This window comes from Phocoena phocoena, chromosome 13 (assembly GCF_963924675.1).
Source record: "Phocoena phocoena chromosome 13, mPhoPho1.1, whole genome shotgun sequence".
NCBI classification, from domain to species: domain Eukaryota; kingdom Metazoa; phylum Chordata; class Mammalia; order Artiodactyla; family Phocoenidae; genus Phocoena; species Phocoena phocoena.
In genome coordinates, this window is record NC_089231.1 from 66,464,868 (window position 1) to 66,492,389 (window position 27,522).

General features: G+C 42.4%; 1 protein-coding gene across 2 annotated transcripts in view; it reads left to right on the forward strand.

The window, feature by feature from the left end:
- The first annotated feature begins 8,277 nt into the window (after nt 1–8,277).
- PISD (phosphatidylserine decarboxylase) overlaps nt 8,278–27,522 on the forward strand; it is a 38,523-nt gene continuing 19,278 nt past the window's right edge. The window contains exons 1-3 of one of the 2 annotated variants that reach the window (XM_065889791.1): nt 8,278–8,345; nt 14,660–14,739; nt 18,458–18,633. In XM_065889791.1, coding sequence (XP_065745863.1) covers nt 8,281–8,345; nt 14,660–14,739; nt 18,458–18,633 — 321 coding nt within the window. In that variant the 5' untranslated portion in view covers nt 8,278–8,280. Of the gene's footprint in view, nt 8,346–14,659; nt 14,740–18,457; nt 18,634–27,522 lie in introns of those variants that run through there. The other variant, XM_065889790.1, reaches the window with a different exon arrangement.

A 27,522-nucleotide genomic window follows, 5' to 3' on the forward strand; every position in this document is an offset into this window, starting at 1 on the left:
TCTTCAAAGGACCAGTCGCAGGTGAACCGGGAGCTTTTCTGGTGCAGCCACACCCACTGCTGACCTCGCGCCGTCTGATTGGCTGTAGCTCACAGGCGGGGCGGGGCCAGTCGAGGAGTTACCACCTCCTGTGAGATCTACCTGGAAGGTAGGTTCACGCGGCCCAACCTGGAGCCTGCATCCCTGCCTCTGGGCACGGGCATGCTGGGATGCTGAGGGTGGAGGCTCATGTGGATAAGAATCGGCTTGAGAATCTTTCTACCTTTTGCATTTTCATTTCAGATTTTGGGAGAGGGTAAAACGGTCTGGAAGAATACAAACGCGGCGGCAAATAACCCAGGTGCTGCAGCAGCCGATGAGTTTTTCCCCTACTGCTGCCAGCCTAAGTGATCTTTGTAAAATACAACTTCGCACTTGTCAGAACCACTCACCTAAAATCCTTCTGCGGGTTCCCCTCGCCCCCACATAAGGATAGTAACACGGCGTTTGTTGAGCTCTGACCAAGTGCCAAGCATTCTGTGTTTATTACCTTCTTGAATCCTCACAACAACTTGATGAGGTAGATGTTTTTAATCCCCACTTTGTAGATGAGGAAACTGAGGCTTAAAGACATTAGGCCGCGCCTGTGTGGTAAGTGTTAGAGCCCAGGTCTATTCCTGCCCCCAGGATCTGCTCTTGCAAACCAGACACCTCCCCCAGACACCTGCCTCTCCAGCTCGGCTTCCCACAGGCGCTCCACACTCTGAATTTCCTCTAGTTCCTCAAATCCTCCATGCTGTCTCTTGCTTCGAAGCTTTTGCACAAAAGCTGTACCATCAGCTGCAAATATTCTTTCTCCCACCCCTTCACTTGACTGCCTCCATGTCTTCAGATCTCTGGAGGTTTCCCCCACCTGTTCCTTCTCCCGCTCCCTTCCCTGTCAGGCAGGCTTCTTAGCTGCTCCCTCAGCCCACACCCCCCCACCCTCTGAACTGCCTGCTCTAACTTCTGCACCCCACACCACCCTGTGAGCTTCCGGAGAAGCCCCACCAGCTACATTTATCTGCGTACAGGTCACGCACCACAGTTAGGTCTACAACACAGCTTTGGAACAACTTTCACAATGTTCTCTAAGAGGCCGGGTGCTGGAGGTGAGGCCCCCCCCCCCCGTGAACCCGCCGCCTTCCTTACAGTCTCCTTTTCCTATCTGCAGCTCCTTATGGGTGTGTTTGTTTCCATTGCTGCTTCTTCCTTTTCTCCCAACTTCTCTCCCTCCCTCTCTCTTTGTCCAATACCTCTCCCTTCTCCTCATTAGACACAATCAAGAACTGATTTATTATTTTAAAAATTTATAGAACAGAATCCCAAATCAGGCACATATTGCCTTAAAATCATAGAACTTTATAGCTGGAAAGAGGCCTTAAAGCTTTGATATATAAATAATTTACATACACACAGACACATATATGTATATATTCTTAAAATTTAAGAGGGTTGGAACACGTCCATGTGTATACATATATATGCATATATATATACACACGTCCACGCTTATATATATACTTAAAATGTAAGAGGTTGTATCTTGATGTCTTTTAATTTGTTTTGTTGTTGTTCACTGTTGAAAAGTGTTGATGACCTTCCCCTGCAGAATTGTGCTAGGGATTTCTATAGGAAGTTTCTGTGCCCACAACCTATGTGGAGCCTCAGATATGAGATGAGGTGCTGAAAGTCATGACCTCCACTCCTCTGGACTGGCTGGGTACTTGCTTGTCCCTTTACCACCTCTGAACTCGTCAGCAAGCCTTCCCTGGCCTTTTCCACAAAGATTTCTAGTTCTCCAAAGCCGTCTGTGTCTTTCTCCACCAGGACAGTTAACCTAATCCAGGTTCCTCTGATTCAAATCTGAATTCTTGGTAGTAACTGAAGGTCAAAGAGCATAAATCATCCTATGGAGATACTTTTCCCTTTTGGTAAACTATATCCAAACCCTATCCTTTATGTTTTTTTGTGAGGCTGTGGCCGGCCCCTATCTCTGATGCCAGGACAGAGGCCCCCCAGGGAGGGTGCTCTAGACCACAGTTGAGCCAGCTTTCTCTATGAAGGGTCAGATAGTAAATATTTCAGGCTTTGCAAGCCATATGATCTTTCTTGCAGCTACTCAGCTCTGTGGTTGTAGCAGGAAATCAGTTGTAGGTGATATATGAACAAATGAGTGTGGCTGTGTTCCAATAAAACTTTATTTACAAAACAGGCAGTGGCACCTGGTTTGCCAACCTTCACTCTGGAGGATAAGCATCTCTACTTGTACTCAGGAAACTCCTTCCCCTAGGATTTTACCAGGGGACTCGCCAATCTAATGCGTTTCTACATGAGATGACTTAAAGGAAAAATGAGATGAAACAAAATCTGTCAGCACATGAAATCCATATACTTACCCTGACCAAAGAAGACCATTGTCAACACAGAAGTAGCTGGAAGCCTCTAGTCCAGTGCATGTCAAAGGGCTGCTGGGAGGTAGCCAGGGGAGTCTGGAGCAGAGGGTTCCATCTGACCATGGCAAATTCCCTGGAATCTATCTCAAGCAGCTGCACTGTTTCCTCCTCCTTTTAATACAACTAGGACCTGGTGTGACAGTAGGTGGGCTGGAAAGAAAAGGGTCATGTCCCTCACTGTACATCGAGCCTGGGCTTTAAAATGATCATTCCAGAAATGGTCTCTGGAAAACAAAAGTAGAAAACTGTTTTTTCAAAACTTGCTTGGCTGCAGTACAAGTCAGAGAGAAAATGGAAAAGTTTTCATGGAACAAACTAATAAAAAAAAAAAAAGGAAAAAAAAAGTAAATCAGTAGTTTTTGGTTTTGGTTTTCCCAGATATTTTCTTTTTCTTGTGTATAATTTACCCACTGGAGAATGCACAGAACTAACATTTATTATTTGATGAGGTCTGACAAATGTATACCCATGTAACCACCACCCAGATATTTCCATTGCCCCAGAAAGTTCCCTCAGGCACCTTCCAGTTAATCACCCTGCCTTGAGGAAGGCAACTATTCAGAATTCTATCCCTCTAATATTATAGTTTTGCCCGCTCTTAAATTTCATAGCACTGCAACCAGACAATGTTACTCTATGGATGTCTGACTTATTTTGCTCAATGTAATGTTTTTGAGATTCATCCTCCTTGTTGCAAGTCCTGTGAGTTTGTTCATTTTGTTGCACAGTCACATTCCATTGTATGAACACACCATGATTCGTTCATCCATAGTCTCGCCCGCTGATGGACATTTGTGTTGTTTCCAGTTTGGGCATCTTACGAATACAGCTGCTATGGACATCCTCATGAAAACAAAATCTAATAGAATGAAGTATAACAATGTCATCACAAAAGGCTGGAAGAGAATAGATGGAATTTAAATGTTCTAAGGTGCTTGCTTTGACCAGGAATGAATACAAGTATAGGCAAACCTCAGAGATATTGGGCATTGGGTTCCAGACCACCACAATAAAGCTAATATTGCAATAAAGTGAGTTGCACATGTTTTTTTGTTTCCCAGTGCATATAAAGTTATGTTTATGCTATACGTTAGTCTATTAAGTGTGCAATATCATTACATCTAAAAATATACACACCTTAATTAAAATTTTATTGCTAAAAAATGCTAACCATCATCTGAGTCCTCAGCGAGTCATAATCTTTTTGCAATAGTCACGTCACAGGACACTGATCACAGATCACCATAACAAATATAATAATAATGAAAAAGTTAGAAACAGTGTGAGAATTACCAGAATATGACACAGAGGCACAAAGTGAGCAAATGCTTTTGGGAAAATGGTGCCAGTAGATTTGCTAGACAGAGGGTTGCCACAAACCTTCAATTTGTGAAAAACCACAATATCTGTGAAGCACAATAAAGCAAAGTGCAATAAAATGAGTATGCCAGTACTAATTTACATACCATATTTTTGGTTGTAAACAGTCAAAGATGGAGAGATTTATCAGGTCCATGGATTGGGAGGCTCAATATTGTTAAAATGTCAGTTCTCCTCAAATTGATCTCTCGTTTCAACACAGTCCCAATCAAAATCCCACCAGGCATTTTGCTAAAATTGACCAACTGATTCTAAATTTTTTATGGAAATGCAAAGGACTTATAAAAGCCAAAATAATCTTGAAAGAGAAGAACAAAGTTGAAGAATCCATGCTACCTGATTTCAAGACTTATAAGTAAAGCAACCATAATTAAGATAGATCAGTGGAACAAATGGAAATCTTTGGAACCCAGAAATAGACCCATGCATGGATGTTCAGTTGATTTTGACAAAGACACCATGCAATTCAATGGGGAAAGGAAAGTCTTTTCAGCAATAGTAGTGGAATAACTGGATAAGTGTATGGTGAAATGAACCTAACTTCATACACCTGAATCAGTTTGAGATGAAAGTAACAGTCCAATTCTCTCTCATAATGTAGATACAAAAATCCTAAACAGAATATTAGCAAATTCAATCCAGTGATAGATAAAAAGGATAATACACAATAACCAGCAATGTCAGGTTGATTTAACAAACGAAAATCAATCAGTGGACAACTGGATAGCCACAGGCAAAAGATGAAGTTGGATCTTTACCTCACACCATATACAAAACTTTTTTAAACTTTAAAACTCTTAGATGAAAACGTGGTATAATCTTCATGACCTTGGATTTGGCAAAGGATTCTTAGATATGACACCAAAAGCACAATCAACAAAGGAAAAAATAAATGAGATTTCATCAAAATTAAAAACTTTTTTTGCTTCAAAGGACACCATCAAGAAATGAAAAGACAACCTAAAGGATGGGAGAAAATACTTGCAAATCATATATATGATAAGGGAATTGTATCTAGAATATATAAAGAACACAACTCAATAATTAAAAGATAAATAACCCAATTTAAAAACAGGCAATGTGGGCTTCCCTGGTGGCGCAGTGGTTGAGAGTCCGCCTGCCGATGCAGGGGACACGGGTTCATGCCCCGGTCCGGGAAGATCCCACGTGCCGCGGAGCAGCTGGGCCCGTGAGCCATGCATGGCTGCTGAGCCTGCGCGTCCGGAGCCTGTGCTCTGCAATGGGAGAGGCCACAACAGTGAGAGGCCTGCATACCGCAAAAAAAAAAAACAAAAAAAACCAAAAAAAAAACCAGGCAATGAATCTGAATAGATATTTCTACAAGGAAGATATGCAAATGACCAATAAGCACATGAAAAATTTCTCAACAGCATTAGTTATCAGAGAAATACAAATCAAAACCACAATGAAACAGCACTTCATACCCATTAGATTGGATATAATGATAATAGTAATTTTGAAAAGAGAGAAAATAACAAGTGTTGGTGAGGATGTGGAGAAATTGGAACCTTCATACACTACTGGTGGGAATGTAAAATGGGGCAGCCACTTTGGAAGACCATCTGTCAGCTCCTCAAACAATTAAACTATACAACCCAGCAATTCCACTCCTAGGTATACACAGAAGAGAAATGAAATTATATGTCTATACAATAAACTGTATATGAATGTTTATAGCAGCATTTTTCATAATTGCTAAAAGGCGGAAATGACTCAAATGTCCATAGCTATGACTGGATAAAGGAATGTGGTCTATCCATATAATGGAATACTATTCAATCATGAAAAGGAATGAAGTACTGATACATGTTACAACATGGACAAACCCTGAAAATATTATGCTAAGGGAAAGAAGCCAGTTACAGAAGTCCACATATTATATGATTCCATTCATATGAAAATGCAGAATAGGGAAATCTATAGGGACAGAAAGATTATTCTGATTTCTCCACATCCTCATCAACACTTGTTATTAACTGCTTTGTGTGTGTGTGTGTGTTGAAATATAATAAAATTTACCATTTTAACCTTTTAATTCATTTTTAACTTAATGTATAATTCAGTGTCATTCAGTACATTCACATGTTAAACAACCATCACACTATCCATTTCCAGAACTTAATCATCATCTCAAACAGAGACTCTGAACCCATCCCCCTTCCCTGTCCTCTCAGCCTCTGGTAACCTTTATTCTAATTTTTGTGTTTATCAATATGCCTATTCTAAGCACTTCATATAAGTGGAATTAAACAATATGTGTCCTTTTGTGTCTGGCTAATTTTACTTACCATAATGTTTTCAAAGTTTATTCCTGTTGTAGCATGTAACAGTACTTCATGCATGCTTTTATAGCTGAATAATATTCTATTATATGGATATATCACATTTTATTTATTCATCTATTGAACCACTTTCTGGCTATTGTGAATAATGTTGCTATGAACATTGGTGTATAAGTCTCTATTTGAGTCCCCGCTTTCATTCTTTTAGATTATACCTAGGTGCTGGATCATATGATAATTCTATGTTTAACTTTTTGAGGAACGACCGAATTGTTTTGCACAGCCATTTTACATTGTTACCAGCAATGCAAAAGTGCTCCAATTTTTCCACATCTTTGCCAACACTTGTCACTTGTTTTTTTCCTTTTTCTTTTTTGATAATAGCCATCCTAATGGGTGTGAAGTTGATATCTCATTGTGCTTTTGATGTGCATTTCCCTAATGATTAGTGATGTTGAGCATCTTTTATTGGTCATTTGTATATTATTTTTTGAGAAATGTCTGTTCAAGTCCTTTGCCTATTTTTGAATTCGGTTATTTTTTTTGTTGAATTTTAGGAATTATTTATATATTCTGGATACCAGACCCTTATCAGATATATTGTTTGTGACTATTTTCTGCCATTCTCAGGGTTGTCTTTTCACTTTGTTGACAGTGTCCTTTGATGCACAAAACTTTTTAACTTTGATGAAATACAATTTATCTTATTTTGTTGTTGCCTGTGCTTTTGGCGTAATATCCAAGAAATCATTGCTGAATTCAATGTCATGAAAATTTCCCTTATGTTTTAAGAGTTTTATAGTTGTAGTTCTTAGCTTTAGGTCTTTGATCCATTTTGAGTTAATTTTTGTATATGGTGTAGAGTAAGGGTCCACTTCATTCTTTTGCATGTGAATATCCAGTTTCCCCAAATGCATTTCATTTTGAAATAATCTCCCCCTCCCATTTTTTTCTTCCCCCTGGTTTTGAGTTACTACTCTCAATTGAATAGTAAAACCAATTCTATACTTTTTTTTTTCCCTCCTCTTCAGACTTTTGAAAACCATAGAGGGAAGTGTCTCCTCTCCAATAGGAAATCTGCTCCCTGTTAGGCTCCCTGTAGGGCCCGGTTATGCCCTAGTTGAGCTTAAATAACCATGTAGAAATAATTGCAGGTACCAGGCAACATACCCCTCCTCCTGTGTCAAACGCCTGGTGAAGACAAGTGCTATTAGCAGCTTAGGGGAGAAAAAACAGGAGCTGTATTCCTTCAGTTTGGGGACCCGTACTCAGCCAGATTCTAGGCAAAGGGCTTAAAAGGAAGGATGTTAGATCATGGGTTTTAGAATCAGAGATGTATGTTCAAATTCTAGCTTTTCTCCTTTATAGCTGTGTGCCCTTGAGCATTCTAATGGTTAACTTTCCTGAGCTCTGTTTTCTCTATCTTTAAAATGAGAATAATTCTCAGGGCTGGCTGGCGGTCTCTAGTCTCTGCCCACTAAAAAAAAAAAAAAAAAAAGCTTATACTACTGAAAAGTCTATTTTCCCTTAAATCTGAAGATCAGGAATCTTTGCAGGAGCACGCGCTATCACACCTGGCACCTCGTTCGACGACTAATTGCACTTCTAGGTGATCCAAGACCTCTGGTCTCTGGACTCCCAGATAGTACAGGGATGGGAGGTAAGAATGAGACACGATGCATGCTAAGTCATCAGCACAGAGCCTGGCACTTAGGAAGCGCTAAGTCAATGGTAGCTGAGTTGTGGACGCTCTCAGTTTCCCCATCCGTAAAATGAACGATTTAGCTCAGGTGATCCATTCTCGGACCTTGAGTAAATCAGATTTTCCAGGCAGATGCGGAAACGCACGTCAGAAGGAAATAGGAGAACTGGCAACGCTGTGCCCAGGTCCAGGTTTAGCACTGTAAGCACCGCCACCGGCTGCACCTATCCGACCTAGACCATTAGCTGCCGGAAGTGTCAGGCGGAGGGTACCCGGAGCAGCCGGGGGAGGAGCTTAGACAGCTCTGCCCTCACACACTCCGCGTTCTTCATTGGCGCTGTGAGTTCGAGGCTCGTGACGTCACGCGCGTGCGACCAGCGTGTAAAAGGGGGGCGTGTCCCGCCGAGAAGCTGGGGACAAGATGGCGGCGTCCGTGGGGCTGAGTTGTTTGAGGTTGCTGCGCGGGGTCGCGCCGTGGCGGAGCAGGTACAGCTGCTTGGGGACCTGCCGGGGGGTGGCCCGGGCCAAACTGGGGTCTGGAGAGAAGAATCGTTTCTCTGTTGCGGGCTCGCCCTGAGCAGAGCTCGAGTGGAGACGTAGGCACTCACCTTAACCTGGAGCTCTCGAGCAGGTGCGACTGCCGCCGGGTAGGGCGTTCCGCGTCTATCCTAAGCGCTCTCTCCTTGCCCTTTTCACAAGGGACAAAAAACAAAGATATAAACAAAAAGACCCAACCAGTGAAATAGGCTGTGTGCCCGCCACTTACAGCCGAGGCAGGGCTGGACGCCTCTTTCTCAGGGATTCGTGTTGCTGGGAGGGGTGGCGTGATGTGGGAAGAGCACTGGACTGGGAGTCGGGCGGCTTTCACATCGGATTTTTGGTCTTTGAAGCGAGAGGGTTGGACTCGGTTATCTCAAAATCGTCCATGATGGAAATGGGGTCTTAGTTACTCTGGTGACTCCCAACTCTTAGGTTGTTAGAGGGATCATCTAAATCAGGCTCTTTTTGGAGTTAGCAAAATTGAGGCCATGAGAGAGGAAGGGACTTGCTCAGTTTCACCCGGCCAGTTAGTAGCAGAGCCGGGACCCCTACCCGGATACCTCTCTCTCTTTCAGGCAAGGACCTTTCCCTCAGGCTGCCCACCGTGAGGACATTCATTATTCGAAATAGCTTATGTAAGAACCAGCTTGGGAACATTTGGACTCTCAGAAAATGGATTAAAATGTTGGTAGCTATGACTCAGTCTGCTGTTCCGTGTCATTTCAAAGAGCTAAGGTTTGAGAGACACACGGTACTTTTGTGTTTCAGGCAACCTTCATTTTGTCAGCGTTGACCAAAGCTTGCGCTGTAATTTTGGGAAGTAAGGACACTGGTTTCGGACTGAAAGGGAACAGAAACTGTCATTGCCCTGAACAGGAAGCTTCACTCTATTATTAACTAAGAAATGGTGTAACTTTCTCAGGAGGGGGCTCTGCAATGTGATGGTAACTGTTAGGACTTGGACAGGAGAGTCTGTGGTTTTAATATTGTTACCAGGTGTGCTGTTTATGAGTCAGTAGTGAAATCATCTAAAATGTGTCATAAGTTGGAAAGACTAAAAAATGATCCTCCTAAAATTTTTTCTTTTTTTTTTTTTTTTTTTTGTTTAACGATGGTGAGGAGGATGTACTTCACTCATTATCATTTAAAAAGGGAAAGGGAAAAAGAGTCATGACTTTAGTACCAGTGTAGGTAGATAAGACTGGATTTAGGTGCAATTTAAGGAGGGTGAGGATTTGGGTACAATAAGAATTCAGTTTTCAAAGGTATTACATATCCAGATGGGAACTATAGATGCAAAAAAACCCCAAAAGAGAACATTTCCATGATTTTTAAGTAAAGCAGTGTCTGTGAGACATATGTTTGAAAACCTCATATTGCAGGGAAGTTTTTCAGTACCTGGGTGATAGGTGACAGGTGAGAGAACCAAAAGAAGGCAATTATGGGTGATAATTTAGGGCCATGTTTCCCAAATTTGTTTGATGAAAAAATGGGGTGGGTGTTTATCAGAAAAAGAGAGTCCCAGGTATATCCCCCAATACTGCCAAATTCAGGTTCAGTAGATATAGGTTGGGGCTCTGGCAGCTGTGTTCTTTACACGTGTCCTGGATGATTCTTAGGTTCAGGCAAGTATGGACATAGTGCCCAAGGAGTGGTTGCTTGTGCAAGACTTTCCTTCAGGAATACTTATGACATTCTTACCACTGCCAACTGCAGTGCCAGGGATCGGGAGGGGGAGGGAGAGCAGGGGAAGAGAGAGGAATTAAAAGATATAGGCCTCATGTTTAAAGAACTTCACAGTTTAGTAGCAGAGCAAGAAAACATTACTAAATAATATGAGATAGAACGTGGAATGAGGCCTTCAAGAGGCCTGCCAGTTCATTTTCAGAACTTTCACAGCTCTAAAAAGCAGGAGAGACACAAGGACTATAGTTAGTGTTACCACCAGGGGTGATGTTAAAAATAATTTAAAACTATGACAGTGTGGACACAAACCATTCAGAGTGGTCACAGACAGTTAATATGGCCATCCCAGTGTGTGCCAGCTGAATATCAACTCTGTTACTTTTAATAATAGTAATATGTAACTAGGTGCCAGGGCCTGGGCTTAAGGTTTTATGTGATTGTCTCATTTATTCCTAATGAGGTAGGTCCTGTTTTTACAGGTGGAGAAACTGAGGCTTAAGATTAGTTAAGAAATGCCTTAAGGTCATACAGCTAATTAGTAAGTGGCAGGATGGAGATTTGAGCCCCACAATCAGACTTGAGTGCTTAATCCTGGGCTTTAATTGCCCTCTTGCAGGAGGCCCACGTGAGTTCACCATGTAGAAGGTACATGTGATTGAACCTAGCCAGCCATTCATTTCTCTGAAGCTTAATCTCACTGCTGAGATTGAGGTCCAGGGGGAAGACAGACAAACCCCTGCATTTGAGGGGTACAGACAGTAAACAAATGAGTGAATATATATAAAATCTGTTCATTTCGGGTAGTGAGAAGTGTTACGAAGAAAAATAAAGGCAGGTAATTAAGGGGTTAGAGAACGCTCCAGAGGGACAACTTTTGGGCTTGTGGTGAGGAGAAACCAACCAGGAGGAAGCATTTGAGCAGAGAACTGAATGAGGAGGGACTGAGCCAGCTGGAGGAGTATGCCCAGCAGAGCAAACAGCAAATGCAGAGGCATGAGTGTGCAAGGAATCGGGGCAGGTGAGTGAGGAGAAGGGAAGCAGCAGGAGGTCTGAGGGTTCAGTGAGGACCACTTACATAGGGTCTCATCTTATTTTCTGTTTTGAAAAGGTCACTCTGGCTGTTCTGTGGTGAATGGGACACAGAAGCCAAGCAGGGAGAACAGGCTAGTGCAGTCCTTCAGTGACAGATCTGGTGGCTCAGGCCAGAGTGAGAGTGGTGTCAGAGAAGTAGGCAGATATGGGCATATTTTGAAGGTAGAGGCTTCATGCCTTGTCACTGGATTGAATGTGGATAGTGAGAAAGAAAGGACTTACAAAAGGAGTCCCTAGGGTTTTGACTTGTGAAGTTGGGTGAATGGTGGTGCCTTTTTTCTGAGATGGTATATTAATTATAGCAGTGTTGCTGTGGTAACAGGTAAACTCCAGCATCTCAGTGATTTAACACAGTAAAAGTGTTGGTCTCAATCATGTAAAGTCCCAGTGGGTGCTCCTGATCTGCAGGACAGCAGTGATTTGAGGACCCATCTCCTGACATCTTTAACACATGGCTTCCAAAGGTCTGCATGTTTGCATCAAACAGGCTGAAACGGGACAGCTTGGGAAGCCTGAATGGTTCTTACAGTGGTTAGAACTCAGTTATGTGGCCACACCCTATTGCAAGGGAGGCTGGGAAATGTAGTCTGTTGGGTAGAGGAAGTGGATTTAATAACCATCTGGCTAGTCTCTGCCACAGATGGACAGCTCTGGGGGTGGAGCAGGTTGAACTGGAGTGAGGGAGTGTCAAGAATTCTGTTCTGGACAAACTCAGTTTGAGGTGATTCAGAGTGGGGATATTGGGTAGCCAGGTGGAAATATGGTCCAGAGGTCTTTGAAGGAGCAGTGAGGGAGTCCTCAGTATCTGGCTATTTAAAGCTGCGGGACTGGGTGAACATGTCTCAGGGAGAGCACAGACAGAGATGAGGTCTGAACCCTGGGCACGGCAGCTGTTTGAAGTTAGGGAGAGACTGGAGAGGTAGGAAGATCAGGGTCCCAAAGGCTAAATGTGTTTCAAGAAGGAGAGAGTGAATGAAGTCAAAAGATACAACTTATAAAATACCTAAGTCCTGGGGATGTAATGTGCAGCATGGTGACTACCGTTAACAATACTGTATTGTATATTTAAAAGTTGCTAAGAGAGTAGATCTTTTTCATCACAAGAAAAAAGTTTTTGTAAATATGTATGGTGAGGGATGTTAACTAGACTTATTGTGATCCTTTCACAATATATACAAATAGGGAATAATGTTGTACATCTGAAACTAATACAATGTTACATGTCAATTATACATCAGTGGGGAAAAAAAAAGGAGGAAGGGCTCACCAGTGGCAGATGCTGCTGAGAAGTCACATAACACGAGGTCCAAGAAATATGTGTTGGGGTTGACAATGTGGAAGTTGGTGACCTTGACAAGAGATGACGTGGTGGGAACAAAAGCCTGGTTGAGTGGGATGAAGACGGGGGGGGGGGGGGGGGGGGGGGGGGGTAGGAAGTGATGACAGGGAACATTGCTCTTTTAAAGAGCCTGCAGTGGGGTGGACAGTGTTTCTGTAAGATTGGAGAAAGTACAACATTTATATGAGGATAGGAATGATCCAGGAATGAAAGACAAGCTGATGCAACTGGGGCGTTTGCCAGGCACTTGTTCCAGGAGCTGGGGCTACAGCAGTGGACAAGAGACTAAGACTCTGTTCTCAGGAAGATCTGTATGCAAACCAGCCACCTGAGTGCCGTGCATTGGGTTACAGTGGATAAATGATTATCTCCCACTTGTACTTCCCCCAGCCCACACCCCGTTCCCCACAAAAAAAGCCTTTTTCAACAGTCTGCAAACGTTCTTTCAGTTAGGGGGTTCAGCAGCAATTCTGGAACACACAATATAGCAGTGTGCACAACACAACAATACAGCCTTTAGTCAGATTTTACACTTCTTGTTCTTATTCCATTTGGAAAGCAGGGTTTTAGGCGCTTAGCTTTTGCAGTGGGAGTGCCCAGTCTAAGAGGTGAGCATTGTTCACTGCTGAAAGAACATTCAGGTACTGCAACACACCCTCCTTTGTGTTAATAACTGTCCATCCACCTGGCCTCTGAGGGGGTGGTGATTGTCATGGTCCCAGGCTTGTTCTCCATACAGACCTTGCTTGCCTGTAGGAGAATCAGAGTGGTCATGTTACCACCATGCTGTGAGAGTGTTGTTAAGTCAAGGAAATTTCATGTGAAAAAACGAAGTTGTTTAAATCTGATAAAATCTACAGGATGTCTGTGTGAGACATAACTACTGACTATCCATGAATGTCAATATCATTGTATGAAAGTCATAAATGCAGTTCTGTTCTCCACAAAAATAGCAGTTTAGACATTCATAGAGTAAATTTCTGCTTCTCTCATAAAGGGCTTCAAGGGAAAAAAAAAACACTGACAAGGACATAGTTTCTTTACTTTAGATTTCAGGCCAATATTTGGGGGAACTTAAGTGCTATCTGAATTGAAGGTGGGGTGTTTGCTTTTTGATTAAGGAGAGAGCCAGTTCACTAAAAATTCATTCATGCTTTCCTTGCTGGTCAAGTCACTTATTGCCACTGGGTATATGTCCAGTTTCCCTGGGTGAAGAGGAAACAAAGAAGAGAAAGAATCGGAAATAATATTTTCTTAGAGCTTGAAGCCATGAAAGTAGTCATTTTTTTCTCAGAATGCCTGAAAACCCTATTCACTCTTTGAAAGTAGCTTTTGTGGCAAAGTAGCCACAAATATTAATTTAAAAATTCCAAACCAGTTGAGCCTTCCAAACTCAAAGTAGATTAGAATAGTTCAGCCTGGTTTGTGTCATTTCTTTTCCAGGGCAAACATTTAAAGTTTAAAATTTTAGGGAATTCACTGGTGGTCCAGTGGTTAGTAGGACTCCACACTTCCCGCTGCAGGTGCCATGGGTTCGATCCTGCAAGCTGCGGCGCAGCCAAAAAAAAAAAAAAAAAAAAAAAAAAACAGTTTAAAATTTCAACCACTTTATTAGGTTCTTTAATGAGTAGGGGTTAGAGGCTACAAGGCTGTGTATAGCTCTTTGTTTGTGGTGAAGAAACGTATGGCTTTGTGTAAGTGCCGGGTTTACTTCTTATTGTGCTCTTATACTTAATTAAGAAAAGAGCAGCTTTGTGTGTGAAAAAATTTTAGACTTACAGAGAAGTTATAAAAATAGTACAGAGTATTCCCAAATACATTGTCCTCTGATTCCCCAAATACCAACTATATTTGCTTTATCATTCTCTCTCCCTTCCTCTCCCTTTTTTTCTCTTTGTGAGTGTGTGTTTGTATATATTTTTTTCTGAAACACTTGATGCCCCTTTACCTTTAAATATTTGAGCCCTTTTTGTATAAGGACGTTTTCTTACGAAAACCACAGTACGATGGTCAAAGCCAGGAAATTAACACAGACACAATACTGTTATTGAATCTATAGACTATATTCAAATTTTAGAAGTTGATCCACTAATTTATTTTTAATTAAAAAAATATTTAATGCTTCATTTTTGCTTGATTGTAGGCGCCATCACTGTGAAGACATTGCCCTGAGCCATTTCCTTCAGTCCTTAAGGAAGCTGCCTCTCAGAACCTTTTCCACAAGTAAGTAGCAATTAGAACCAATGCTGGCCTCTCTGCTTCAGTTTGTCAGTAAATTGGGGTAAACACAGCAGGTATTTCATAGGGTTGTTGTTAGAATCAGATGGAATTGTGCCTGCAAAGTGCTTAGAGTACCTGGCATGTAGGTACCACTGAAGCATTAGCTGCTGTTATCTGATTGTTTTTACTGGCTGTGTAGTATTCCGTCGCATGACTGTACTGTTTGGTGTTGGACATTTAAGTTGCTCCTAGTCTTTTCCTATTACAGACAGTTCTGTACTAACATATTTTTGTGCATCCTCAGGATAAATTTGTAGACTTAGAATTACTGGATCAAAAGGTTTATGTATTTTATAATTTGGTATTTAAGCCAAATTACTCTTCAGAGAAGGTTGTCCCAGTTTACACTCCTCTGAGCAGGATGTGCTCATGAGTACATCAGTTCCCCACACCCTCATCAGCACTGGATTATGAACTTTTTGGATCTTGTAAGCAGCTATTTGAACCTGTACAAAAATGTATATTGTCTTTGTTAACTAAAAATCCTTTTTATTCTATCATACTGGAGGCTATTTTTGACTGTCCAGTACTCATACCTTGGGAATAAAATGAGATGGTTAATGAGAATAAAAACAAAAGGCTTATTAAGGTAGTTAATAGGGGCACATCTGGGTGTTACTTATTTAATTAGGACTTGCAGGCTGGAACACATAGGAATCACTTGAAGGGTTCAGGGGAAGCCTCAGAAATCAAGCCAGAATCTTGGATCTGCAGAAAAGCTGTGCTTTTTTAAAGTGACAAATGCAGCAGAGAGGCGGTCAGGAGTGGAGGGCACCCTCTGCTTACTACTTCCTGTTGGAGGAGTAAAGTAAGCCTGTGGAAGGTAAGAGAAAGACCTATAGTTGAAGAAAGGTCCAGTGTAGCAGAAGCATGCAGGAGAGTGTGACCAGTCAGCCTAGGGTGCTGGTTCAGTGCAGGTAGGGAGTGTACAACAGTTCTCTCATCACCAAATATTTCAGAAAGAGGAAAAAAAAAATGTTTCTTGCTTTTTGACAAGATTTTCTGGTCAGAGGTAGAATATTTAGTTGTTAAGTAGTAAGGGTTCATTAGGAGTAATCAGAAAATGGAGGAGATTAATGACATCTATACTTGTTCATTTAAAAAAAAGAAACAGGGCTTCCCTGGTGGCACAGTGGTTGAGAGTCCGCCTGCCAATGCAGGGGACACGGGTTCGTGCCCTGGTCCGGGAAGATCCCACATGCCGCGGAGTGGCTGGGCCCGTGAGCCCTGGCTGCTGAGCCTGCGCGTCCGGAGCCTGTGCTCCGCAACGGGAGAGGCCACAACAGTGAGAGGCCCGTGTACTGCAAAAAAAAATTAAAAAATAAAAAATAAAAAAATAAAAATAAAAAAAGAAACAGCAGGAAATTCCCTGACGGTCCAGTGGTCAGGACTCCACGCTCTCACTGCTGAGGACCCAGGTTCAATCCCTGGTTGGGGAACTAAAATCCCACAAGCCTCTTGGCACGGCCAAAAAAAAGAAAGAAAAAGAAACAGCAACAACCAAAAGGTGGTGGAGGGACAGGGACAAATGGGCAGGATGATTTCCTTCCATTGGAAGCCAAGGACAGGATGAAGGTTTTGTGCAGGCTACTGAGAAGTCAGCTCTTGAGATTTTGTTTTAACAATAACTTTATTGAGATACAGTTTTCATACCGTAAAGTTCACCCTTTTAAGTACGCAATTCAGTGGGTTTTTTTTATACTTACAGAGTTGTACAACCATTAGCACTACCTAATTTTAGAATATTTTCATTCCCTCCTCACCCCCCCACAGTAGTAGCACTTGATCCATTAAACTGTCACTCCCCATTTCTCCCTACTCCTAGTCCCTGGCACCCACTAACCTACTTTATGTCTCTCTAGTATGTTTCCTATACCAGACACTTCATATAAGTGGAATCATACAATATGCAGCCTTTTGTGGCTGACTTCTTTTACATAATGTATTCAAGGTTCATGTGTAGTATGTGTCAATACTTCATTCCTTTTTTCCTTTTTTATTAATATTCCATTGTATTGATATACCACTTTTTTATTCGTCAGTTGATAGACATTTAGGTTATTTTCACTTTTTGGCTATTATGAATAATGCTGCTGTGGAGCATGCATGACAAATTTTTGTGTAGATGTATGTTTCACTTCCCTAAGAGCTGAATTGCTAGGTCATGTGGTAATTTTATGTTTAACATTTTGAAGAACTGAAGCCCCATTTTACAATCCCATCAGCAGTGTATGCGTGTTCCAGTTTCTCCACATCCTTACCAACAATTATCTGTCTTTTTGATAAAACCATCCTAGTGGGTGTGAAGTTGTATCTCACCGTGGTTTTGATTTGCATTTCCCTGATTACTAATGATGTATTGGTTTGCTAGGGCTACTGGAACAGAGTACCACAAACTGAGTGGCTTAAACGGTAGAAATTTATTCTCCCATAGTTCTGGAGACTAGAGGTCCAAGATCAAGGTGTCATAGGGCTGCTTCCTTCTGAGGGGTGTGAGGGAGAGCCTCTTGTCTAGCTTCTGAAGGATTGCTGGCAATATTTGGCTTTTTTGGCTTGTATTATAGAAGCATCACCCCGATCCCTGCCTTCGTCTTCAGATAGCATTCTCCCTGTGTGTGTGTCTGTCTCCAAATTTTCTCTTTTTATTTTTTAATTTATTTTTTAAAAATTTATTTACTTGTTTTCTGGCTGCATCGGGTCTTAGTTGCAGCATGCAGGATCCTTCATTGCGGCGCATGGGCTCTTCGCTTTGTTGCTGTGCGTGCACAGGCTCCTCTCTAGTTGTGGCGCGCGGGCTCAGTAGTTGTGATGCGTGGGCTTAGTTGCCCTGTGGCATGTGGGATCTTAGTTCCCCAACCAGGGATCAAACTGGTGTCCCCTGCATTGTAAGACAGATTCTTATCCACTGGACTACCAGGGAAGTCCCAAAATTTTCTCTTTTTATAAGCACACTAGTCATATTGGATTAGGGCCCACTGTGCTGACCTTATTTTAACTTGATTACCTCTGTAGAGGCCTTTTATCTAAGTAAGGTCACATTCTGAGGTGCTAAGGGTTAGGACTTAAGCATATGAATTTTAGGGGGACATAATTCAACCATAACAGATGTTGAGCATCTTTACATGTGCTTACTGGCCACTCATATATCTTCTTTGGAGAAATATCTATTCAAATTCTTAGTACGTTTTAAAATTGGACTATTTATCTTTTATCGTTGAACTGTAAGAGCTTACGAGATTTTGCATTTGGGAGAATACTACTGTCCAGTCAGAACTGGGCCTGGATCGTAAAAGTAAAATCAGAGAGCCTGCGTGAGAAATGGTACCTGTCCCAGTCCTGGCCCTGTTGGTATCCAGCGGGGCAACCTGGATTCATTTCTTGACCTCTTTGCAATTCAATGCTTTCATCTTAAATTCTGTAATTATGGTGGCATTTGGGGTGCACTGTAGTGTCACAGGAAAGAAGTTTGTACCTTACTAGATAGAATTTGGAGGCAGCAGCGTCTTTGCAGTGACCCAGGGCTGCACCTCCCTGTCAGATCCCTTCCGGGTCCAGTCAGCTTTGCTGAGGGCTTTTCCCAGCCCTCCTGTTGGTGCTGTGTTTGCGTGACTCATACCCGTCCCTTTTCCCAGGCTCAAAATTTTCCTGCTTTTTGTTACAGATGCCAGAAAAGTCCACACTGCCCCTGCCCGAACCTTGTCCCTGCTGCGCCCCCTGCTCTTTTTGGTCGTGACGGGTGGCGGGTATGCAGGTTACCGGCAGTATGAGAAGTACCAGGAGCGAGAATGGGAGAAGCTGGGCTTGGAGATCCCGCGCAAACTTGCTGGTCACTGGGAGGTAGGAACAGGATGGAACCACCTTGGGTTCTCATGGAGCACAACTGCCTGTCACTTTGTAAATTGCTCCAAAGTTAAACTGTTTGAAAAAGTGAAATGTGCTTTCTTGGAGCTCACATCTCCAGTGGTTTTGGGGCTATTACAGAAGTTATACCTTGGGCATCATGTCCGGCTTCCCTCTGTCTCCAGATCCACCCCTGGTCTCCCCAAGGCCTCAGAGTGGAAATTTCCTGCTGTTGAAATATTCAGAGCTTGTGCCTTATACTCAGGCTGGCATCCTGACAGTTCATGCCTTCACAAGTCTGAGGATGAGCTGGAAGGGTTGGACTTTTGTGATGTGGATAAGTTCTCACCAGAGACCAGACTGAAATCATCAAATTCCTTTATCATTACTGCTCAAAATGCTCTCCTCGCAATTGGGCCATACAGTTGGGGCGGGCTTTGGTGTCGTTGTACCTTGTGTGATACGTAATGAACTGTCTTACTCATCTGTGCTTCCTGAGGCCCAGGATATCTGACTCAGAGCAGACATTCAGTAAATACTGAAATTGAATATAAAGGTGTAAGTTTAAAAATTGCTTTCTTTTTACCCATAATTTAACAAGTGAAATATCTGAAATATCAGTAGACCCTGATAGCTTGGGCAACAGAGGGGGTGAAAGCAGAGACGATGGTATTTGGGACGATGCATTTGGATTTCCCCACGAGCTGCGCCATATCAGTAATCCAGCTCAGCTGCCCCCAGAAGCCAGGGTCCCAGTCCTGAAGGCAGGTTCTAACCATGCTCCTAGTAGCTGTGTGGACTTGGACATGTCACTTTCCGAGTTTTCTGTTTTTTGGTTATATATTACAGAGTCCTTTTTTACAGAATTGTATAGTATGTGAGTCATACTTTTTAAGTATGCTGGACACTGTTTCCCATAACATTGGTTGTTTCCTCTGTAAACATATCCTTCTCCTTCAAACTAGTAAAGTACTTGTTAAGACTGATTCACGACCCCACTCCAGTGTTAAACCCACGCTGGCTTCGCTCTGACCCCAGGCATCTGTCAGGCTGGCCCACCTGGTGACATGCCCACCTGCTTTCAGGAAATTCCCACTCATTTCAAAGGTATCCCAAGAGAATCTACATTTGGAAGAAATTTGCTACTTCCTCATTCATAAAAGACTAATGTCAGTAGTTTTCCATAGCATCCACTGTTTGTATAATTGGGATTACTGCCATATATGAGTCAATACCTGAAAAACGATTATTTGTAAAGAGGACAGAGTTGATTAGCTTCTAAGTTCTAGGCTCTGGACAGTGACAGGACACAGGAGCAGAGTGGCCTAGTACAGTGAGAGGTCTGAAGCCCCTGTTGGTAAAGAACTGGGCTTAAGTTAGGTCCTGTTCTTTCGGTGGAATAAGATGGCTCCTGGGTTTGCAAGTTGGGGAACATTTCATTTATGAAGGGGAAATGGTCTGGGCTCAGAGTAGATGCTGTAAGATTTCAGGAGAGGCAGCAGGTTTGGGGGGAGGGCGGGGGGAAGTTCTTGAATGGGCAGATGGGGGCTGGATCTTAGTCCCACCCCCGGCTCTACCTAACCACTGACACCTCCTATGAAAAATGACAGAGTACCCCAGTCTGGCTGATCCTCAGAATTGTTTGGGGAGCTTTAATGATATGGACTCTTTGGTCTCAGCTTGCTCTAGAGATTTAGAAACTTTGGGCAAGGCTCAAGATCTTTGTTCTTACAAGGCCCTGCGGGTGATTCTCATGACAAGTCAGATTTAGGAATCATGGGCAGATGAGCTGTAAGGGTCCCTTCAGGGCTCCATTAGTATGTGGCAGGTGAAAATTTCTGGTGGTGATTTTGCTGGAATATAATCCCTTCCTATCCCTGAAGTCAAGTCTGGCATCTCCAGAGCTAAGAAAGAAGACAGATTGGAAGTTACTGCTGAGATGGCCTCTGGGGTCAGTGGCACAGTTGAGGTGACTGGGTGATTTTTTCTTACCGAATAGTGTTTTCTGGGTTTCCAGGAGACAGACATGGGCTGTATAGCCATCCCCACACACGAAGCCTTCCTATTAGCCCCTCTTGGTCAGAGTGCCAGCAGGAAGCCTTTGTCCTTTCCTAGCTTGTGAATTTCTCTTGTTGCAGAGAACCCTTTGGTCTTCCCTCTGTATCAAAACTCTCAAGAGCATGGTTGTAGTACCTTACGTTGAACAGCACCTCGCAGTTTTTCTGAACCCTTTTAGTTACAACAGCTCACTGAGGTAGGAAGGGCAGGTGTTAGAGCCATTTTACAAATGGAAAGACTAGTTGGTGGCAGGATAGGTTCCAGAACAGAGGTCTGTCGATGCCAAATGCCGTACTCTTGGAACAATAAATACCGTGTTGCTCATAGAAGGTGCTCTTAGTATAGGAGCTCGACGGTGGAAGTGAGAGATGGAGGGAGGGCTTGCTGTGTATTTGAGGTACCTCCATTCTCTGGGGCTGACTGTTTAAAATGGGAGGTGAATTTGAGTGGCCTGACTTGAACAGTTGTTGTCTGCGATAATGTGATGAGCATTCACATTATCCACTGCCCCCCCGCCCAGCCCCCAGCACAGCACTCCTGAAGAATTCATGCTCACATCTTTCCTTCATGTAAATAGAATTTCCTCTTTTTGGTAACAGTTTAGAGGAAACCATAACTCCAAAATCTATGCTGCCTCACTCCCTGCAGGCTGTCCTCTGGGCTGAGGTGGGTGCAGCGCTCACATAGGAGCAGTAAGGAGGGAGGGATAGGGTGTCAGGAGACTTGAGATCTGGGCACCAGCAGCTGCGAGGCCTTGGGTGAGTTGTGTCACCTTGGGGCTTCTGTTTTTACACATTTAAGAAAATGTTTCTAAGATTTTTGCCTGATCTAAGATTCATGTTGTTTTTATGGTAGAAAAGAAGAAAAAAAAAGTTCATGCAGGGACTTCCCTGGTGGCAAAGTGGTTAAGAATCCGCCTGCCAATGCAGGGGACACGGGTTTGAGCCCTGGTCCGGGAAAATCCCACATGCCGCGGAGCAACTAAGCCCGTGCGCCACAGCTACTGAGCCTGCACTCTAGAGCCCGCAAGCCACAACTACTGAGCCCGCGTGCCACAACTACTGAAGCCTGTGCGCCTAGAGCCTGTGCTCTACAACAAGAGAAGCCACTGCAATGAGAAGCCCGTGCTCCGCAGCAAGAGAAGCCACCACAATGAGAAGCCTGCGCACCGCGACGAAGAGTAGCCCCTGCTCGCCACAACTAGAGAAAGCTTGCGTGCTGCAAAGAAGACCCAATGCAGCAATCAATCAATCAATAAATTTATAAAATTAAAAAAAAAAGTTCATGCAATCTGCTGACTAGAAATGAAACCTATGTGTTTGCTGCTGTGGGATTAAAGGGAATTCTGTAACTAGCAACAAAGTAACCTGTTAAGGAGAGTGGAGTCTCTGGAAGCTTTCAGGAGCATCCAGGTTCTAGTAGCTCCACTCTTTCTCTCTCTATATATATGGCATCACTTTCCCCAATGTGGAAATAGCTTTGTCCTTTATCTACTTATAAAGATGTGTTCATCTACAAAAAATAAGGAAGTGTTGCAAAATATGAAGATGAAAAGAGTTGATGACCTGTAATCCTACAACCCACAGGAAACCAGTTAACATTTTGGTGAACATCACCCTTCTAAGCTTTTGGCTCTGTTCAGGAGTATGTATTGTTAAATTAATTTTTATTTTTAATAAGATAGTTTAAAAATTTAAAATATGATCATGTGAAAATTCAAATAGTAAAGAAGGGATTACATAAAAATGAGCCTTCCACTCTCCACCCCGTCTGCTAATCCCATTCCTGCTCTCCAGAAGCAAGCAAGAGTTCTTCATGTTTTTTTTTTAATTTATTTGTTTATTTTATTTTTGGCTGCGTTGTGTTTTCATTGCTGTGGGCGGTCTTTCTCTAGTTGCAGCAAGCGGGGGCTACTCTTCGTTGTGGTGTGCAGACTTCTCATTGCGGTGGCTTCTCTTGTTGCAGAGCATGGGCTCTAGGCATGTGGGCTTCAGTAGTTACAGCACACAGGCTCGGTAGTTGTGGTTCACGGGCTCTAGAGCGCAGGCTCAGTAGTTGGGGCACATGGGCTTAGTTGCTCCGCAGCATGTGGGATCTTCCCAGACCAGGGCTCGAACGCGTGTCCCCTGCATTGGCAGGCGGATTCTTTTTTTTTTTTTTTTTAACATCTTTATTGGGGTATAATTGCTTTACAATGGTGTGTTAGTTTCTGCTTTATAACAAAGTGAATCAGCTATACATATACATATGCTCCCATGTGTCTTCCCTCTTGCGTCTCCCTCCCTCCCACTCTCCCCATCCCACCCCTCCAGGCTGTCCCAAAGCCCCGAGCTAATATCCCTGTGCCTTGCGGCTGCTTCCCCCTAGCTATCTACCTTACTACATTTGTTAGTGTGTATATGTCCATGACTCTCTCTCGCCCTGTCAAAACTCACCCTTCCCCCTCCCCATATCCTCAAGTCCGTTCTCCAGTAGGTCTGCGCCTCTATTCCTGTCTTATCCCTAGGTTCTTCATGACATTTTTTTCCCTTAAATTCCATATATATGTGTTAGCATACGGTATTTGTCTTTTTCTTTCTGACTTACTTCACTCTGTATGACAGACTCTAGGTCTATCCATCTCATTACAAAGAACTCAATTTCATTTCTTTTTAAGGCTGAGTAATATTCCATTGTGTATATGTGCCACATCTTCTTTATCCATTCGTCCGATGATGGGCGCTTAGGTTCTTTCCATCTCCGGGCTATTGTAAATAGAGCTGCAATGAACATTTTGGTACATGACTCTTTTTGAATTTTGGTTTTCTCAGGGTATATGCCCAGTAGTGGGATTGCTGGGTCATATGGTAATTCTATTTGTAGTTTTTTAAGGAACCTCCATACTGTTCTCCATAGTGGCTGAACCAATTCACATTCCCACCAGCAGTGCAAGAGTGTCCCCTTTTCTCCACACCCTCTCCAGCATTTATTGTTTCTAGATTTTTTGATGATGGCCATTCTGACTGGTGTGAGATGATATCTCATTGTAGTTTTGATTTGCATTTCTCTAATGATTAATGATGTTGAGCATTCTTTCATGTGTTTGTTGGCATTCTGTATATCTTCTTTGGAGAAATGTCTGTTTAGGTCTTCTGCCCATTTTTGGATGGGGTTTTGTTTTTTTGTTATTGAGCTGCATGAGCTGCTTGTAAATTTTGGAGATTAATCCTTTGTCAGTTGCTTCATTTGCAAATGTTTTCTCCCATTCTGAGGGTTGTCTTTTGGTCTTGATTATGGTTTCCTTTGCTGTGCAAAAGCTTTGAAGTTTCATTAGGTCCCATTTGTTTATTTTTGTTTTTATTTCCATTACTCTAGGAGGTGGGTCAGAAAGGATCTTGCTGTGATTTATGTCATAGAGTGTTCTTCCTATGTTTTCCTCTAAGAGTTTGATAGTTTCTGGCCTTACATTTAGGTCTTTAATCCATTTTGAGCTTATTTTTGTGTATGGTGTTAGGGAGTGATCTAATCTCATACTTTTACATGTACCTGTCCAGTTTTCCCAGCACCATTTATTGAAGAGGCTGTCCTTTCTCCACTGTACATTCCTGCCTCCTTTATCAAAGATAAGGTGTCCATATATGCGTGGGTTTATCTCTGGGCTTTCTATCCTGTTCCACTGATCTATCTTTCTGTTTTTGTGCCAGTACCATACTGTTTTGATTACTGTTGCTTTGTAGTATAGTCTGAAGTCAGGGAGCCTGATTCCTCCAGCTCCTTTTTTCGTTCTCAAGATTGCTTTGGCTATTCGGGGTCTTTTGTGTTTCCATACAAATTGTGAAATTTTTTGTTCTAGTTCTGTGAAAAATGCCAGTGGTAGTTTGATAGAGATTGCATTGAATCTGTAGATTGCTTTGGGTAGTAGAGTCATTTTCTCAATGTTGATTCTTCCCATCCAAGAACATGGTATATCTCTCCATCTATTTGTATCATCTTTAATTTCTTTCATCAGTGTCTTATAATTTTCTGGCAGGCGGATTCTTAACCACTGCGCCACCAGGGAAGACCCAAGCAAGAATTTTTAACATTTCTTGTGTATCTTCCAGAAAGTCTCTTCATACTTACATATTTATTGAAAGTTGATTTAATTTTTTTCCAATTTCATTGAGAAACAGTTGATATATATCACTGTATATATGTTTAAGGTGTACAGCATGATAGCTTGATACATTGTGAAATGATTATCACAGTAGGTTCAGCTAATATCCATCATCTCATATAGATACAATAAAAAGAAAATGAAGAAAAGAAAAAAGGAAAAAAAAAGTTTCTCCTTGTGATGAGAACTCTTAGGACTAACTCTCTTAATTTTCCTGTATGTTAATACAGCAGTGGTAACTATAGTCATCATATTGTACATTACATCCCTAGTACTTATTTCTCTTATATCTGGAAGTTTGTACCTTTTGGCCACCTTCCTCTGATTCCCCGCTCCCCCTCCTCCTCAGTCTGATCTGTTTTTCTGAGTTTGGTGGGATTTTTTGTTCTTTTTTGTTTTGTTCCACATATAAGTGAGATCATATGGTATTTGTCTTTTTCTGTCTGAGTCATTCCACTTAGCATAATGCCTTTAAGGTCCATCCATGTTGTCGCAAATGGTAGAATTTCCTTATTTTTTTATGGCTGAATAATACTCCATTGTAAATATATACACCATAACTTCTTTATTCATTCATCACTTGATGGACACTTAAGTTGTTTCCATGTCTTGGCTACTGTAAATAATGCTACTGTGGTGATTTAATTTCTTTTTTTTAAAAAAAATTATTTATTTTTTGCTGCATTGGGTCTTTGTTGCTGAGCGTGGGCTTTCTCTAGTTGCAGAGAGCAGGGACTACTCTTTGTTCTGGTGTGCCGGCTTCTCATTGTGGTGACTTCTCTTGTTGCAGAACACAGGCTTTAGGCACGGGCTTCAGTAGTTGTGGCTCGCGGAGTCTAGAGCACAGACTCAGTAGCTGTGGCGCACAGGATTAGTTGCTCTGCGGCATGTGGGATCTTCCCTGACCAGGGCTCAAACCCATGTCCCCTGCATTGGCAGGTGGATTCTTAACCGTTGTGCCACCAGGGAAGCCCTGATTCAATTTCTAAGTCGACTTTACTGAGGTATTGTTTACATGCAATAAAACCCTTTTTAAGCATATAATTCATTGGTTTTAATAAATATATAGACTTGTGTAATCACGACCACACTGGAGATATAAAATATGTATCCCTTTGCAGTCAGTATCCACCCATGGTTCCAGGCAATCACTGATCTGCTTCCTATCACTATAGATGAGATTTTTCTTTTAAGAAATTTTATTTAAATGGAATGTACTCTGTTTTGTGTGGTTTATTTCGCTGACCATAATGTTGAAATTCATTCCTCTTTATTGCTGAATAGTACTTCATTGGATGGATATGCCACAGTTTTTTTTTTTAATTTTACTTATTTTTGGTTGTGTTGGGTGTTCGTTGATGTGCACGGGCTTTCTCTAGTTGCGTGAGCGGGGGCTTCTCTTCGTTGTGGTGCGCGGGCTTCTCGTTGCAGTGTTTTCTCTTCTTGTGGAGCACGGGCTGTAGGCACGTGGGCTTCAGTAGTTATGGCATGAGGGCTCAGTAGTTGTGGCTCTCGGGCTCTAGAGCGCAGGCTCAGTAGTTGTGGTGCACGGGCTTAGTTGTTCTGCAGCATGTGGGATCTTCCCGGACCAGGGCTCGAACCCGTGTCCCCTGCGTTGGCAGGAGGATTTTTAACCACTGTGCCACCAAGGAAGCCCCACATATTATTTTTAACCCTTCATCTGTTGGTGGACATTTGGGTTGTTTGCATCTTTTGACTATTATGTATAAAGTCTATATGAATATTTGTGTTTAAGTCTTTGTGTAGACATTTGTTTTCATTTCTTTTGTGTAAATACCTAAAAGTTCAATTACTATTCATAGGTAACTGTGTATTTATAAGAAACCACCAAACTGTTTTGAAAGTATTAATAGTTGTTTTACCATTTTGTATTCCCATTAGCAATATATGAAAATTTCTGCAATCTTATTAAATTCACTTATTCAGGTAGCTTTTTGTAGAAATTTTCATTGAAGACATTCTGGTTTTCATTTTGGAAGTTTCAAGTTGTTCTTTTTTATGTCTTCCATTTCTCTCATTAAGATCATATTTTCCCATAAATCTTTGAGCATATTGTGCTTGTTTATTTAGCTGTCTCAAAGTCCTTTTCTCCTTTTCATCATCTTCTGTCATTTTGGGGTCTATTTCTTTTTCTTTTTTTTCAAAAAATAAATTTATTTATTTATTTTTGGCTGCATTGGGTCTTCATTGCTGTGCGCGGGCTTTCTCTAGTTGCGGTGAGTGGGGGCTACTCTTCGTTGCAATGCGTGGGCTTCTCATTGCGGTGGCTTCTTTTGTTGGGGAGCAAAGGCTCTAGGTGCGCAGGCTTCAGTAGTTGTGGCGCACGGGCTCAGTAGTTGTGGCTCGTGTGCTCTAGAGCTTAGGCTCAGTAGCTGTGGCGTACGGGCTTAGTTGCTCCACGGCATGTGGGATCTTCCCGGACCAGTGATGGAACCCATGTTCCCTGCATTGTATTTTTGGCTGCGTTGGGTCTTCATTGCTGCACGTGGACTTTCTCTAGTTGCGGCAGCAGGGGTACTCTTTTGTTGTGGTGCGCAGGCTTCTTGTTGAGGTGGCTTCTCTTGTTGCAGAGCACGGGCTCTAGGTGCACGGGCTTCATTAGTTGTGGCACATGGGCTCAGCAGTTGTGGCTCATGAGCTCTAGAACACAGGCTCAGTAGTTGTGGCATATG